The sequence below is a fragment of the Eleutherodactylus coqui genome, chromosome 1 (assembly GCF_035609145.1).
Source record: "Eleutherodactylus coqui strain aEleCoq1 chromosome 1, aEleCoq1.hap1, whole genome shotgun sequence".
Taxonomy (NCBI): Eukaryota; Metazoa; Chordata; class Amphibia; order Anura; family Eleutherodactylidae; genus Eleutherodactylus; species Eleutherodactylus coqui.
In genome coordinates this window covers 450,852,152-450,866,911 of record NC_089837.1, presented here as the reverse complement: position 1 = coordinate 450,866,911, position 14,760 = coordinate 450,852,152, and the positions used below count along the sequence as shown (strand labels likewise).

General features: G+C 44.0%; 1 protein-coding gene across 1 annotated transcript in view; it reads right to left on the bottom strand.

Annotated features, from left to right (window-relative positions):
- The window catches only part of ATP8A2 (ATPase phospholipid transporting 8A2), a 565,764-nt gene that overhangs the window by 380,767 nt on the left and 170,237 nt on the right, over positions 1-14,760 (bottom strand). Inside the window, exons 22-25 of the mRNA XM_066588982.1 lie at positions 13,663-13,747; positions 6,984-7,123; positions 5,794-5,932; positions 1,544-1,608 (exon numbers count right to left, since the gene is read on the bottom strand). Coding sequence (XP_066445079.1) covers positions 1,544-1,608; positions 5,794-5,932; positions 6,984-7,123; positions 13,663-13,747 — 429 coding nt within the window. The remainder of the gene's footprint in view (positions 1-1,543; positions 1,609-5,793; positions 5,933-6,983; positions 7,124-13,662; positions 13,748-14,760) is intronic.

Here is a 14,760-nt window from a genome sequence, read left to right as displayed (position 1 = left end):
GGAAAGGGAATTGGGAAGGCCTGTTTCGTTAGAGAGTTGGAAAGAATCATTTAAGTGGGCCCATCAAGCTTCTAAATGTGCAAAAATGGTTGAAACACATCTAAAAGTTCTGACAAGATGGTATCTCACGCCTTTACAACTCAGAAACAGACACCTTTCTCCTTATGTTGGGGAGCTTGCGGGCAGGAAGGTTCCCTCATACACAACCTTTGGTCATGCCCACACATTAAGCTATACTGGAGTGAAATTTTCTCCTTCATTGATAAAATCACAGAATTCCAAGATCTCCGGGGACAGCCCTTCTGCTCCTTGACCTAAAAACGATATATCCACCAATCAGACTACTAATTAGTCATATTCTAATGGGAGCAAAATTACTCCTTGCTAGACGTTGGTGAATAAATGAGATACCAACAGTCAGGGAACTGATACAAATGATATCCGAACACAGCAATTACGAAAAGGTTCTACAAAATAATACATTATTAAAATATGATGCTGTGTGGAATCCGTAGAATGTTATGTTTTCATCATAATGTCTTCTAAGTTTATTTTAATTTACTTGTTCCTATCCCGGCCCTCCCCTCTTATTTCTTCACTTCCCTATCTTTTCCTGATCTCTTGTATAACTTAAGACTTTTCCTTTAATCAGATCCATAAAAGTTGTATTACACAGTGTAACAAAGTATATGTCAATAGTGGTTAGCATTGACTATTTTCTATGCCGACTGTCTGATAAAGATATAACTGTACTTGATTTCATCTGAAAAGCAAGTTACCGTGTGACACCAATAAAAATTAATTGGAAAAAAAAATAAATCACATTTTATCACCTATCCCTAGGATATCCCTAGGATAGGTGGTAAACGTTTTATCAGTGGGTCTCACCATTGGGACCCTGACCTTTCCTGAAAATGGGAATTCCATGTCCCCCCTCCTCCCTGAGGGCGGGTTTATGGCGCCTCCACACGAGGAAGAGATTAATTGGAGCAATTGTCATGCATACATGGCACCTTTCCATTCATTTTCAATTGGAGTGTGGAGATAGCCAAGTACAAGTGCTCAGCTATTTCCGTAAGCCCTAATGTAATGAATGAAGAGGCCTTCTATGAGCGGCCATTCAATCTGACATCAATGCACGTGGGAGTAGCAACCTTGCAGTGACAAGAGAGGGCCATGGGACCCCATTCTCAGGATTGCTGGAGGACTCACAACCTATCTACAGATAGGTGATAAAAGTTGATTCTGGTAAACCCCTTTAAAGATCAAGTTCAGTTTTAGTTCTTTTCCTGTTCTGTTCTGTTGATGTGTAGGCCGTGGTAATGAATGGTCAAATATTTTTTTACATTTTAGCTTTACTTTTTAAGGAACTCGGCTTCAGAGTACCTAAATCCACTGGCAGCGCTTCACTGGGAGAGCTAATTATACATGTAGAATATTATAATAATATGGAAACAGCCATTCTGGGTGCCGACAGATTTCCCCACTTCACTCACATTTATTTTTCCCACAGTAACACCAAGAAGGAATGACAGGTACTCACATCCAGGGAGTCTTCATTCACCATAATGAGTGACATTGTCTGCGAAACTAGCCTGCATGAGTATCCTGCCAAATACAAAGTATCAGCTGTCAGCGAGCTAACAGAACAACACTGAATGGAATTACATGTATATCACAGTAAAGATAATCTAGCTACTTGTCTCCGATATGCAACAACTACAGCAAAAAGTGGGGTTTTTCGCTCTTTTTATGTTTTACTCTCACATGACAGATTTGATTCAGACATTTTTGTGACTGTTCCACTCAATTGAATCAGGTTTGTATAAATCCATGCGCATTCTGCAGAAAGAACCCAAGTATGGAAATATCTGCAACCAACCTGCTGCGTGTGTATATACCGTTACAATGCCCTCTGGTTTCTCTTTCTAAGACTAAAAAAAGTACAATTTATAGGCTGTGGACACCTTGGGGGACATTTTTTTCTGTATGCACTTTTGGCTCACAATCATTTTTGCAGTAGGGTTTAATTAAAAATGTTGCACCCTTTTGTCTTCTGGAGCTTCTACATATCACTGTCTATAGACACTGCAGTCTAAGGCCAGATTCACACGGATGTATTTGCGCATGAAAAATCTGTGTGGGCAATAGGCAGAAAATAGAACCCATTGACTTCAATAGGTTTGAACTCATGCACAATGCCATCGTGCAAAAAAAAACTAAAAAAAACCATGCAGCGTGCTCTACTTATCTGCGCATTTACGCAGGGAAAGAACACATCTTGACCTCATTAAACTACTTGTCCATTTCAATGGGAGCATCAGAGCACGTCTTTTTGAGCGTGCAATAAGGCTAGCTTTACACGGGCAATCGCGATTTGGGGCAAAATCGCATCTTTGTTCCCATGATTTTTGAACGTCAGCAATGCTTTTTGTTTTTCGAATAATCTCGCCTCGCCTCGCTGCCGCCCACGATAAAATCACACGATTTTTAATTGAAAAAGTGAATAGGACTTTCTAATGTTAAAATCGCATCACAACGCGTGTTTGTTGTGTTGTGATGCAATAAAGAAGGTTTCATAGGGAAACGTGGAAGATTTTAAAAAATTAATTAATTTAAAAAAAAATTAATTAATTAATTTTTTAAAAATCGCACATCGCAGAAAGATAGAGCATGCCGTGGTTCTCTCAACATTGCATCTTTGAAAACATCATAGATGGGAAGGAAACCATTGAAAATAATCAGTTTCATAATCTGCTTCTTTACTCTCGCATCAGACGAATATCGCACAATTTTCTTGCACGTGTGAAATCACCCTAATGCGATACTGGTGCACACAAAACGTACAGTACAAAACACTATTGTGCATGCAAATACACAATGCCCTATGCGCAAAACCACAGTACAAATACACATACGCTCGTGTAAATCCGACCTAAGGGCCCTCTAACCCTTTCCAATCCAATTTGTGTCCTGGTTTTCCTAGGGGGCTTACTCTTTTTCTGCTGTTATACAACGGCGCTATCTGCTGGCTAAAGCCAGTATTGCATGAGGTGACACATTGGATAGGCTCTGACAGCAGAGAGGCTGGCAATATACAGTAAGAGAACCCTGATGGACGTCTTCCAACATCGGAGCTGTGCCAACTTAAATGTGTCGACAGTGGATTGGAAAGGGTTAACACAGAACTTTGTTTAAACAAGCATCGGATTGTGCAAAACTGAAGGATAATTTGTTTGCTTATCGATCGCTGTTCATTATATGCAGGCATAAAGCTCGTCGGTCAATCATTTGCAAGCTGTTATTTAGTCATTCCCATTCCCTGGCCCAGTCCCCTGAACGACCGACTGGACTGACTGCTGGCTATCCCTCTGCTCTCTCCTTTCCTGCATGTTCTTAGCAGATAACTTATGACCACAGCAAAGTTTAATCTTTAGTTGCGCTTATAACTTAGCTGATAAAAAGTTCAGGAGAGAAAACATAAGGACTAGAGATGAGCGAACCTACTTGGCCACGCCCCTTTTTCGCCCGAGCGCCGCGATTTTCGAGTACTTCCGTACTCGGGCGAAAAGATTCGGGGGGCGCTGTGGGTGAGTGGGGGGTTGCAGCGGGGAGTGGGGGGGAGAGGGAGAGAGAGAGAGGGCTCCCCCCTGTTCCCTGCTGCTACCCCCGCTCCACCACGCCTCCCCCCGCCCCCTGAATCTTTTCAACCGAGTACGGAAGTACTCTAAAATCGCGGTGCTCGATTGAGTAATTACTCGAAACAAGTACGTTCGCTCATCTCTAATAAGGACTGAAAACCAAGTCTTCAGTCAAGCCTCACGGACAGATCTCCTATTAGGGTCCTTTTGCAGGGAGCCAGTTTATACATGCAGAGAAATAGTTAAAATTTAGTTTGCTCGTTCGTTCAGTTGCTCATTGAATGTGAATGACTGAACAATCGCTTTTTACACGTTGCGAAAGATGATTTTTATGCCTGCGTAAAACGAACAATAAGCGAATGAATTAGCGTTCGTCTTTCAATCATTGGCCGTGTTTACACTGAACAATTATTGGTATTCAAATTCGCACAATCAAGCGATTTTTTTTGAACGATAATCGTTCCGTGTAAAAGAGCCCTTAGACCCCAGTGTCTATATACAGTGACATGTAGAAGCTGCGGAAGACAGATGGTGGACAATGCGCAACATACATTCATTTGGGTGAAAACAATTGTCCGCCATAGACAGTGTAAAGTTATTCCAGAAAGTCTCAAAACACGCCAAAATGATCACGGATGTTCCTGCTGGATAATAAATGTGGCACGTCTTTAGGCACCTTTGTCTGACTTTATACCGTCTATTAGTTGGTTTAGTTTATACCAGTTCTTGGGTCAAAATGCTAGCACAATTTCTTGTATGCAGGGTCACATTTTACCCTTTTCAATCCACTGTCTGACGTCTTCCTACATTCTGATTGAAGCTTGTACAGCTCCAATATCAGAAGACGTCCGACAGGGTATTCTTACCATCTATTGCCAGACACTAGCTTTAGCCAGCAGATGGCACTGTTGTATAACAGTAAAAAGAAAAAGCCTTTTAGGAAACTCTGAATCCAAAATTGGATTGGAACGGGTTAAGCCTCACCCTCTTTATATGAATCATGCATGCTTTTCACCAAACTAGAGCCCCGTTTCAGGCTGGGCTAAAATACATCATTAGGCCTTAGTCAGACGGGCGTTTTTTTTGCGCGATTTGCGCATGCGCATGCGTCCGGCGATTTTATAAAACCATTGCTTTGCAATGGTATCGGACACATGAGCGCTTTTTATGCGCTCGTCCGATAAATTATAGAACAGAAATCGCAGATCGCACCTATCTGCGATCTGCGATTCCTGTTCTCTTCTCTATATGCGCTCAATGGGGCCGGCGGCAGCAGCGCCGACCCCATTGAGAACATATAGAAGACAAATCATTCTTCTCTGCCACAGCTGTAACAGCTGTGGCAGAGAAGAACGATGTTTGCCCATTGAATTCAATGGAGCCGGCAATACAGCCGACTCCATTGAAATCAATGGGCTGCCGACGATCGCGGGATGAATTGTCGGGGAGGGCTTAAATATATAAGCCCTTCCCTGCAATTCATCCAGAAAAGTGTTAAACTAAAAAATATATATATACTGACCTGCTACCGGCAGCCGGAGTTCCGCGCGGCCGGCCTGCAGTGGGTGTGAAGGGGGTGTGAGTCAGATCTGCCCCCTGATTGGCTCAGCGCTCACATAGGAAAGAGCATCACTAGTGAATGCAGGTGAAGTGGGTTGGGAATCGTTCCAGCCTGTCCGCCTCTATTCACAGTAAGCAGGCAGGCTATAACGATCAAATGAACGAGTTACTTCAAGCTATGTGAAGTAGCCAGTTCACATGATCCGAAGTGTGTGCTTCTTGCTTTCCAGCTCCCATAGGAGCCTATAGAAAGCACGCAGCAAAGAAAGGACATATCTTTGAGCGCACCTCGGAGCTGGCATGTAAGTTTTCACTCACATGTCCTATCATTTGTTAGGGAGCTCCAAGGTGTTCCATAAGAGTCTTTAAATACCAAAAGCTATTTAACTAATAGGGCTTTGTTGGGGGTTTAAAGAGGCACCCTGTCGGAAAAAAATGGGGTTCCTTCTTTCGGCTTTTCAGTATCTCTTGGAGACTTATATTACCAAGGCCAGATAAAGTCTTACAGACATAATAGAACATCTTTTGATAAATTTATGTTAAACTTGCTTTCCATTCTTTTAGCTTGATATTAATTAGCAACAATTAATACCTATGTTGATGGCAGTCTCTTGCTTGTCTCCAGTTAGAACCCATATTTTAATTTCTGCTTTCATCAATGTGGATATCGTTTCTGGGACTCCTCCTTGCAGCTGATCCTCTATTGCTGTGGCCCCAAGAAGCATCAAATTCTGGAGAAATAAAAAAAAAACCAGAAAAACAACTTCAATGTCTTAGGATACTTTCACAAGTAGCGGAAAAAATCCACACCACAATTCATGTCTCTAACATGAGGATTTTGACATGGATTTCCACTAAAATTACTGTGGATTTGCAAATGGCAAAATCCATTGAAATAAATGGAGCTGCACATGCGCAACCCGCGGCCCATTCTTTGCTACATTATGGAAATACAGCGAAGGGATCCTACATTGTGAAATAGGGAAACATGAGTTGTCAACATTTCAGGATCACGTGGGTCCCAACAATTGGACCCCCACCAATATAGCAGTTTTCATCCATGCAGTGAATGGATAAAAACTTGCAATTTCCTCAACTAAACAGGAATTACCCTTTAAGGTAGCATTTCCCTTTAACTCAATCCTGTTACTAATTTAGCTTCAATTGCAGTATTAATAACCCAGGCTACAAGCCTCCCTTCCGTTCCTAATCCCCTCTATTTCACCTTAGCTCTGCCCTTCTGACAGTCAGCTATCCATAACTATTCAGAGGGATCTTCATACAGGATATTAATTGGTTTCATATTTTCAGGAAAGGCTCAAGGTCTTCACTTTCTAAACCCAATGCTTAAGGGACCACATGATAGCGGAGGTATTTTATGTTTTTCTTTTTGCAATAATTGCAACCGAGTAATAAAGGGTTATGGTGTCACACTGAGCTGTAATATCAAGTTCATGGTGATGTCATGGCTTGCTCTATGTTTCTCCCAAGTGGCCCCGTTCCCTCTGTGTGCCGACGGTCACTGTAAGAAAATATCTCAAGGATCGAAGGGTCTTGTAGCCCGGAGCGCAAGTATTTCAGGGAACAAAAACAATGTTGAGAATACAGACAATATTGTGAAACTTTCCAGAATAAAGGTGTCATTGGTAATAAAACGGTGCTGCCATATGCTTGGGGACTTCTTAAAAACACAACCTTTGCCTTATGCTGTCTGAGGACCTTGAGAGTTGTGGTACAGTAAGAGCTGGAAAGTCTAAGGTTATCTGACTACACACTACTCACCTTTTCAATAAGCTCATAACACTCCTCAAGTTTTTGAGCTCTGTCCTTCAGAACCACGCTGGCTTCATTATGGACCTTTAGCCATTCCTTATACTCGGATTCATCAAGGTCTGTATAGGCAATGCATAATGTTCTCAAGCCTTAAAGAAATCAAACAAATACAACGCTTAGATACAAAGATAGATGGAATAACTAGCATCTAACCTTTAAATATATTTCCCCAAAGATCTAATTATTAAAGCAGTAAAAGGTAGAGAAAAAAAAATCAGTCTGAGAGCTACCAAACCTTTCTGAATCTTTTCTCAGCTCAGTGCCAATTTAGCCTAGGGCTGAAAACCTGGGCCTGTGGCTCAGTCATAAGTGTGGAAATTTCTGATACCTGTGACTTGGTGCCAATTGTAGGGTCCCAGTTGGTGAGAAGGAGGTATCACCAACAACATAGCAGAGCAATATTATTACTTGTATGGTAGAAAAGAGAATATATACCTAGTAAGCATAGATACATAGTAGATATAAAAGCTTGTTTTTGTGATGAGTTAACTTTTGAAAAGTTCAGTTTGGCTGGTTCGCTGGACTTTTGCATAAAGTTTGGTCTCAATTAGTTCAAAACGAACTAGAAGTTACCCAAAACCCCTAAAACCGGTGTACAACGCTGTCTAAGAGCCATAAAAGCCCTGTTTAATACTCTCAGAGTGTTATACCGGACTTTTATGGCTGTTAGGGTGCGTTCACAGGAGCGTGTTTTTGTGCGTGCGTACGCACGCACAAAAACACGCTTGTATTTACAACAATGCATTCCCTATGGTGTGTGCACATGTCCGTACTTTGCAGGTGCGTGCCTGCAAAGATAGGACATGCCTGCACCACAGGGAATGCACACATTGTTTTCAATGGAGCCGCGGCTGCTGCCGGCGGCTCCATTGAAGATAATGCTCTGCCGGCCCCCCTGCATTGTTTTTCAGGGAAGGGATTTACATATAAGCCCTTCCCTGAAAAAGAAACATTTCAGTGCAAAAAAAAAAAAGACTTACCTATCTGCCACTGCCGTGACCCCCGCGGGCATGAAGAACACATCTGCCGCATGCAGCAGATGTTTCCTTCACCCCCGCTAGTAAAAAGGATTCCCTGCTGCTACATCTGCCACATCTGTGACAGATGCAGCAGAGGAATTCTTTAATTTTCAACTGCAGCTGTCACACATGACAGCTGCGGTAGAGAATCCTGCTGTCAACATCCCTGTCAATGGCTTTTCAGGGAAGGGCTTCACAAACCCTGGAAAGCCATTTAAAAAAGTGTATAAAAAAAACAAAAAAAAAACAATACTCACCTCCCTTCAGCTGCCAGGGCTCAGCCGCGACTTCTGGCGCTGTCCCCAGGTCTGCAGTTCTGAGCTATCCACAGCCAGGGATTTAAAATCCCCGCCTACTGGTAGCGCTGATTGTGATTGGCTGAAGTGCTTGAGCCAATCACAATCAGAGTTACCAGCAGGCGGGGATTTTAAATCCCCGCATGCTGCTAGCTGAGAACTATAGAGCCGGGGACAGCGGCAGAAGTCGCCGCTGAGCCCCAGCAGCCGCCAATGGCTTTTCAGGGAAGGGCTTCATAAGCAGGGAATTCTTTTTACTAGCGGGGGTGAAGGAAACATCTGCCGCATGCGGCAGATGTGTTCTTCATGTCCAGGGGGGTCACGGCAGCGGCGTAGAGGTAAGGTTTTTTTTTTCTTACACTTAAATGTTTCTTTTTCAGGGAAGGGCTTATATGTAAAGCCCTTCCCTGAAAAAGAATGCAGAGGTGCCGGCAGAGCATTGTTTTCAATGGAGCCGCCGGCAGCAGCCGCGGCTCCATTGACAACAAGCACGTAGCTGTGTTCACACGTGTTTTTGCTCGTACCTAGGTGTGGACGTATGTGAAGGCAGTCTTAAGACTCGTTTACATCCGCGCTGTTTTAGCGAAGTATAGGTGCGTGAAAAAATCGTGCCTATACCGCACTAAATAAAAATGTGAACGGGCAGCTGCTCACTGGAACAGCTGCGCTTAAAAATGTGCAGCTCCTCCAGGAGGAGAGAGAGAAAAAGTCCCACAGGCTTTGGGATTTCCCTACAGCAGGGAGAGAGACAGTGGGGCTATGGGGAATTAAAGGGGTTGTCCCGCGCCGAAGCGGGTTTTTTTTTTTTTTAAACCCCCCCCCCCGTTCGGCGCGAGACAACCCCGATGCAGGGGTTAAAAAAACCACCCGCACAGCGCTTACCTGAATCCCGGCGGTCCGGCGTCTTCATACTCACCTGCTGAAGATGGCCGCCGGGATCCTCTGTCTTCATGGACCGCAGGGCTTCTGTGCGGTCCATTGCCGATTCCAGCCTCCTGATTGGCTGGAATCGGCACGTGACGGGGCGGAGCTACACGGAGCTACACGGAGCCCCATTCAGAAAAGAAGAAGACCCGGACTGCGCAAGCGCGGCTAATTTGGCCATCGGAGGGCGAAAATTAGTCGGCACCATGGAGACGAGGACGCCAGCAACGGAGCAGGTAAGTATAAAACTTTTTATAACTTCTGCATGGCTCATAATTAATGCACAATGTACATTACAAAGTGCATTATTATGGCCATGCAGAAGTGTATAGACCCACTTGCTGCCTCGGGACAACCCCTTTAACCTATAGCCCCGCTTTGTCTCTCCCTGCTCTGGGGATCCCCGAGGATCCCCACAGTGCAGATAGAGGAGGTGGGGCTAGAGAGAGGGGGCGGGGCTATAAGGCTTCTCAAAGAGATTCCCCATAACAAAGATAGAGGGGGTGGGAATATAGGGGCGGTGCTAGATGGTGGATTCATCTAGCTCCTCCCCCTCCTCTCATGCTCTTAGGGAAGCCTTGTAACCCCGCCCTCTTCTCTCTCTCCTTGCTATAGAGAAATCCCTTGGGAAGAGAGGTGGAGGGAGTCCCCTACTGCCCCCCGCTGGGGGAATATCCTGTTGCTTACAGCAGGGAACCTAAAACGTGCCCTACTGCCCAGAAGTACATTTTAAATTCCTGTTAGTCCCTGCGGCGATTAAGGGAACCCTTGTGGAGTCCCCTCATCCCTGCGTGGACAAACAGGAGTTTACAGCGCAACATTTAAAATGAACTTCTGGGCAGCACGTTTTAAATGTGGGGTATTCCCTCAGTCAGCAGAAATCTTTTTTTTTCCTGCACAGGAGTTTCCATAGACTTCTGCTCACATAGGAGTCAATGGAAACTCCTGCGCAGCTTGCACCGAAGATAGGTCAGGTCCTATGTTTTCTCGCACCACGGATCTTAGATGCAGGCATTGTAGCGAAGCATGTTCTATCTTTGATTGGTGCAAGTATTTAGCACGTCTAAAATTACTCCTTCATGTGAACGCTTCTATAGGAAACCACTGGATCTTATAGAAGCACTCTTTTCACGGACCTTTAATGCGCAAAAGCAGCGTTCGTGTGAACGAGGCCTTAGTGTATATACATATAGGATGCAGACGCTATGTATTTTCCACGCCAAATTTGCATGCAGAAAATATGTAGTGTGTTAGAATGGGATTTACAGACAACTCACACACACTGTGCAGAAAATCTGCAGTATAAATTAACTTGTGGTGCGGATATTAAATCCACGGCACGTCAATTAATGCTGTGGATTGTTTGTGGACTTTTGTCATAGAGTTCAATGGGGAAGTCAAAATTCACAACCAATTAATTTGCCTTCCTCTGGACCAACAGGAAGGGGGGGGGGGTTGAAACAAGCTGAACTAGATGGACATTGTCATCATTCAGCCTAACAAACTGTAACTATGTAACCAATCCAAGATGTTAAAGTGCTACAGATTTTGCTGCGGATTACCTAAATTCTGTTTCCAGTATCCTTGAGATATATATTCTGGCTGTGGACATGGAAAGGAAATTATGAAGCCAGTATTTTGTTTAGCTGCCGCCTGGCCAGCACTATCACAGAGTGTATAAAAAGCTGTGGTGGTGAGACATAGCTTCATTGTAAGGCCACTTATCAGACTCAACATGATGTTAATACACTTAGAAGTGTCAGGCTTTGATAAAACCTTTAAATCGTTCCTATGCAGAGGACTTTCATCCAAGAAGTGATCCTCCTTTGGAGATACAGTATAGTAGTTCTTATCACTTCAACAAAGTTTAGTGGTCTTGTTTAGAGGCTTTATCGACTCAGGCGATGATAAGGTATACGGCTAGAAACATCATAACACAACACGTTTGCGTTTAATTGGCTTTAAAGTGAAGGTTCAATTTACTACTGAAACATGTTAATTATAGATCGGCTATCCATGATTCAGACCTTTGTAAGATGCTTGTTTAACTTTATGCTTACAAAGTAACTGTTTCTTTTAGCGAGTTCATCATCACCGCGTCCTCAGGCAGAGAGTTCCATAGTCTCACTGCTCTTACAGTAAAGAACCCTTTTCTATGTCGGTAATGAAACCTTCTTTCCTCTAGATGTTGAGGACGCCCCTTTGTTACAGCCACAGTCCTGGGTATAAATAGATGATGGGAGAGATCTCTGTATTATTCCAGGATGTATCTATACATAGTTATTAGGCCGCCCCTCAGTCATCTAAATAACCTCAATTTTAATAACCTCTCTGGGTATTGTAGTCCACCCATTCTGTTTATTACTTTAGTTGCCCGTCTTTGTACCTGCTCAAGTTCTGATATGTTCGACTTGAGTACTGGTGCCCAAAACTGTATACAATATTCCATGTGTGGTCTATCCAGTGACTTGTAAAGAGGAAGAACATGTGCTACTAGGCCTTTTTTGATACACCCCATGATCCTATTTGCCTTGGCAGCAGCTGCCTGACACTGGTTGCTCCGGTTACGTTTATAGTCAACTGAAACCCCCAAGTCCTTTTCCATCTCAGTGTCCCCAGTGGTTTCCCATTTAGTGTGTAATAGTGATATGTTATTCCCTGCCCATATGCATAACCTTTAGAGATGAGTGAGCACGCTCGCTTAAGGCTTCTACTCGATCGAGTAGCAGTCTTATCGAGTAACTGTGTACTCACCCGAGCAGCATGCTGGGGGGCAGCAGGGACCACCGGGGGGTGGGGGGGTGGGGAGGGGTAGGGGGGGGGGCGAGAGATCTCTCTCACTCTCCCCCCCTTCCCTCACAGGCTGCTCGGGCGAGTACACAGTTACTTGATTAGACTGCTAGCAGCCTTAAACGAGCGTGCTCGATCATCTCTAATAACCTTACATTTATCAGTGTTGAACCTCATTTGCCACTTTTCTGCCCAAGTCCCCAACTTATCCACATCCTCTTGCAATCTCCTTGTGTCCTGTGTGGTGTTAATATCTTTACATTGTTTTGTGTCATCTGTAATATATCTTAAAGGGAATGTCCAGTCACCATTTGCAAAGTGGTATATTTTCAGATTTTATAGGTATTGGCCTCCACTTGTCTAAAAGTGAACGTGCGCTTTAATGCGGTTTTGAGGGGAAAAAAGGACTTTACTTCAAGCATATGGAGAGAGATCCTAGTCTTCACAGCCAAATATTTGCTCCTTTTTATTTAAAGATGAAAATATTTTCTCTTCGGATGGGGACACATGGAAAATTTTAAGTCGTGTTTAAAAGTTTCTGTTCAGCACTGTCATTAATGCGGCACTGCTGTAGGATGACACATGGGCAATAAGAGATACAGTGTCTTTATTAAACAGTGACAGCAGTGTCTGCAGAATGGGTAAAACATGCTTGTGTGGAAACCTTCTCCTCTCCGTAAAGTGTTTTCCATCACTTGGAATGGCATTTTTCACTTGAAATTCATACAGTGTCTGAAGAAAAATGGTATTTGTGCTTTAAGGTTAATGTTCCATGGCCTTTTAGGCTTGAATTGCCCCCCACACCACCCCTTCATTCCAATAAATCCCAAGCTGGTGGCATTAAAATATATGGTAAAAGCAGACAACGGGGTGTTGGCAACTCATGTGCAGAAAAGATGGAGGATGATTAGTTGGAAACAGTTCTATGTGTGTAGTATGCATGCAGTGGCTGTTTGCTGCATGCGTCAATATGCGTTGCATGCAGCATTTTTCTGAAATTCAACCTATCCTGCTCCTGACATTTGACCATTCTTGGCCGATACCTTCTGGTCAAGTCTTCTGGCTTCTTGCAGGAATGATTGTCCTCTTGCTGTTTTCCTGCATACCTCTCTAGTTCATCTAGCCTCATCTATGAAGTTGCAACAGTTACAGATATGTTATTCGATGGTGTTTGTTGGTAGATGGTAACACCCTGTTATCCAAGACTTTGGTCTTATATTGGTTGTATCCTGGCAGTCATCATTATCCTGATGGACTCCTTACCATTCATAATATCCTTCATTAGCTTAGATCTTACAGAGGTTTTCTTACTTTAATCGTTAATGGCAGATTATGGCATCAATGTCATGATCAGTGGTTGCCCAACTGATCATGAGAACTAAGTGAATGGTCCTGAACTGCAGTATCAAAAACTGTGGCTGGACAGTGTAAAGCAGAAGACACCACTGTCTTCGTTCATGTGACGGTCCGAAAAGAAATACTGAAGGAAAATCCTTTGGATATACCATCAATGATAAAAGTTGGAAAACCCACTTAATCATATGGCTGCATGATGGTTAGAAGTTTAAGGAGTATCAATAAAAAAATAACATGATTTACCTTCAGAAGCAAATTGTTCGAGATGGTTCAGCGTCTGTTCCATGTACTGGGATTCTCTCGATAGTCTTTCAAATATAACATTATCCTTAAAAAACAAAACAAAAAATAAGTTATTTCATTCACCCATCACACTGTATAGAGATAATTTCAAGCATAGCATTATAAAAATGTGCATATTTATACTTTAAGCCAAGTACACTGCAGTATATCTTAAGATGATTTGCCAGCTTACTGTCTGGACCGGCGGCTCTTGGCGTTTCTGTGCCCGCACCGCCAGTCCTATCACACTGGGCTGCTGGGGTGCCGCGCAGGGGAGCCCCAGTCTTGGTGAACTCCCCTGGCCGCCGGCTCCAGACGCGCGCATCCCCGTTGCCATGACTCCTGGGCGCTTTTGCTCTGCCCTGTCTCTGCAGGCGCTGGGGGCTGTTCTCCCAGCATCTAATTTGCTCCTGCTGCTGTCAGGCTCCCCGCCCTAATCAGCTGCTGGGGCAGGAGTTCTGACAGCATTTAACCCTTTGCAATGCAGTTTTGGATTCAGGGTTTCCTAGGGGGCTTTCTCTTTCTACCATTATACAATGGCACCATCTGCTGGCTAAAGCCAGTACTGCGGTATGGGACATGCTGGAGAGGCCCCCAACAACAGAGCGGCCAGTAATATACAGTAAGAATACCCTGCCGGACGTCTTCCGATATTGGAGCTGCACAGGTTTCAATCAGAATGTCTTCAGACGTCAGACAGTGGATTGTAAAGGGTTAAACTCCTCAGTTTCTCCAGATCCTTGCCAGTGTATGCTTGTCTCCAGGCTACACCCCCGTTATTGGATTGTATTCCCGCCTTCTGACCCACTTGTTTCAGGCCTGACCTTGTCTTCGCCTGACCCCTTGTACTGCATTATTTTCTGTTGCCAACCCGGATTGCCTGACCTGCCTTTGTGTTTTGTGTGTACCTTGTTTGTCTGTAAGTCTGACTCCTGCCCTGCATTCCTAGCGAAGTTAGAGACTGTCGCCCAGTTGTCGCCCTAGGGACTAGCCTAGGGGGGCAATAGGTAGGGACAGGGGTTGCGGGTAATTTTCAGGGACTTCCAGGTACCCGGATCC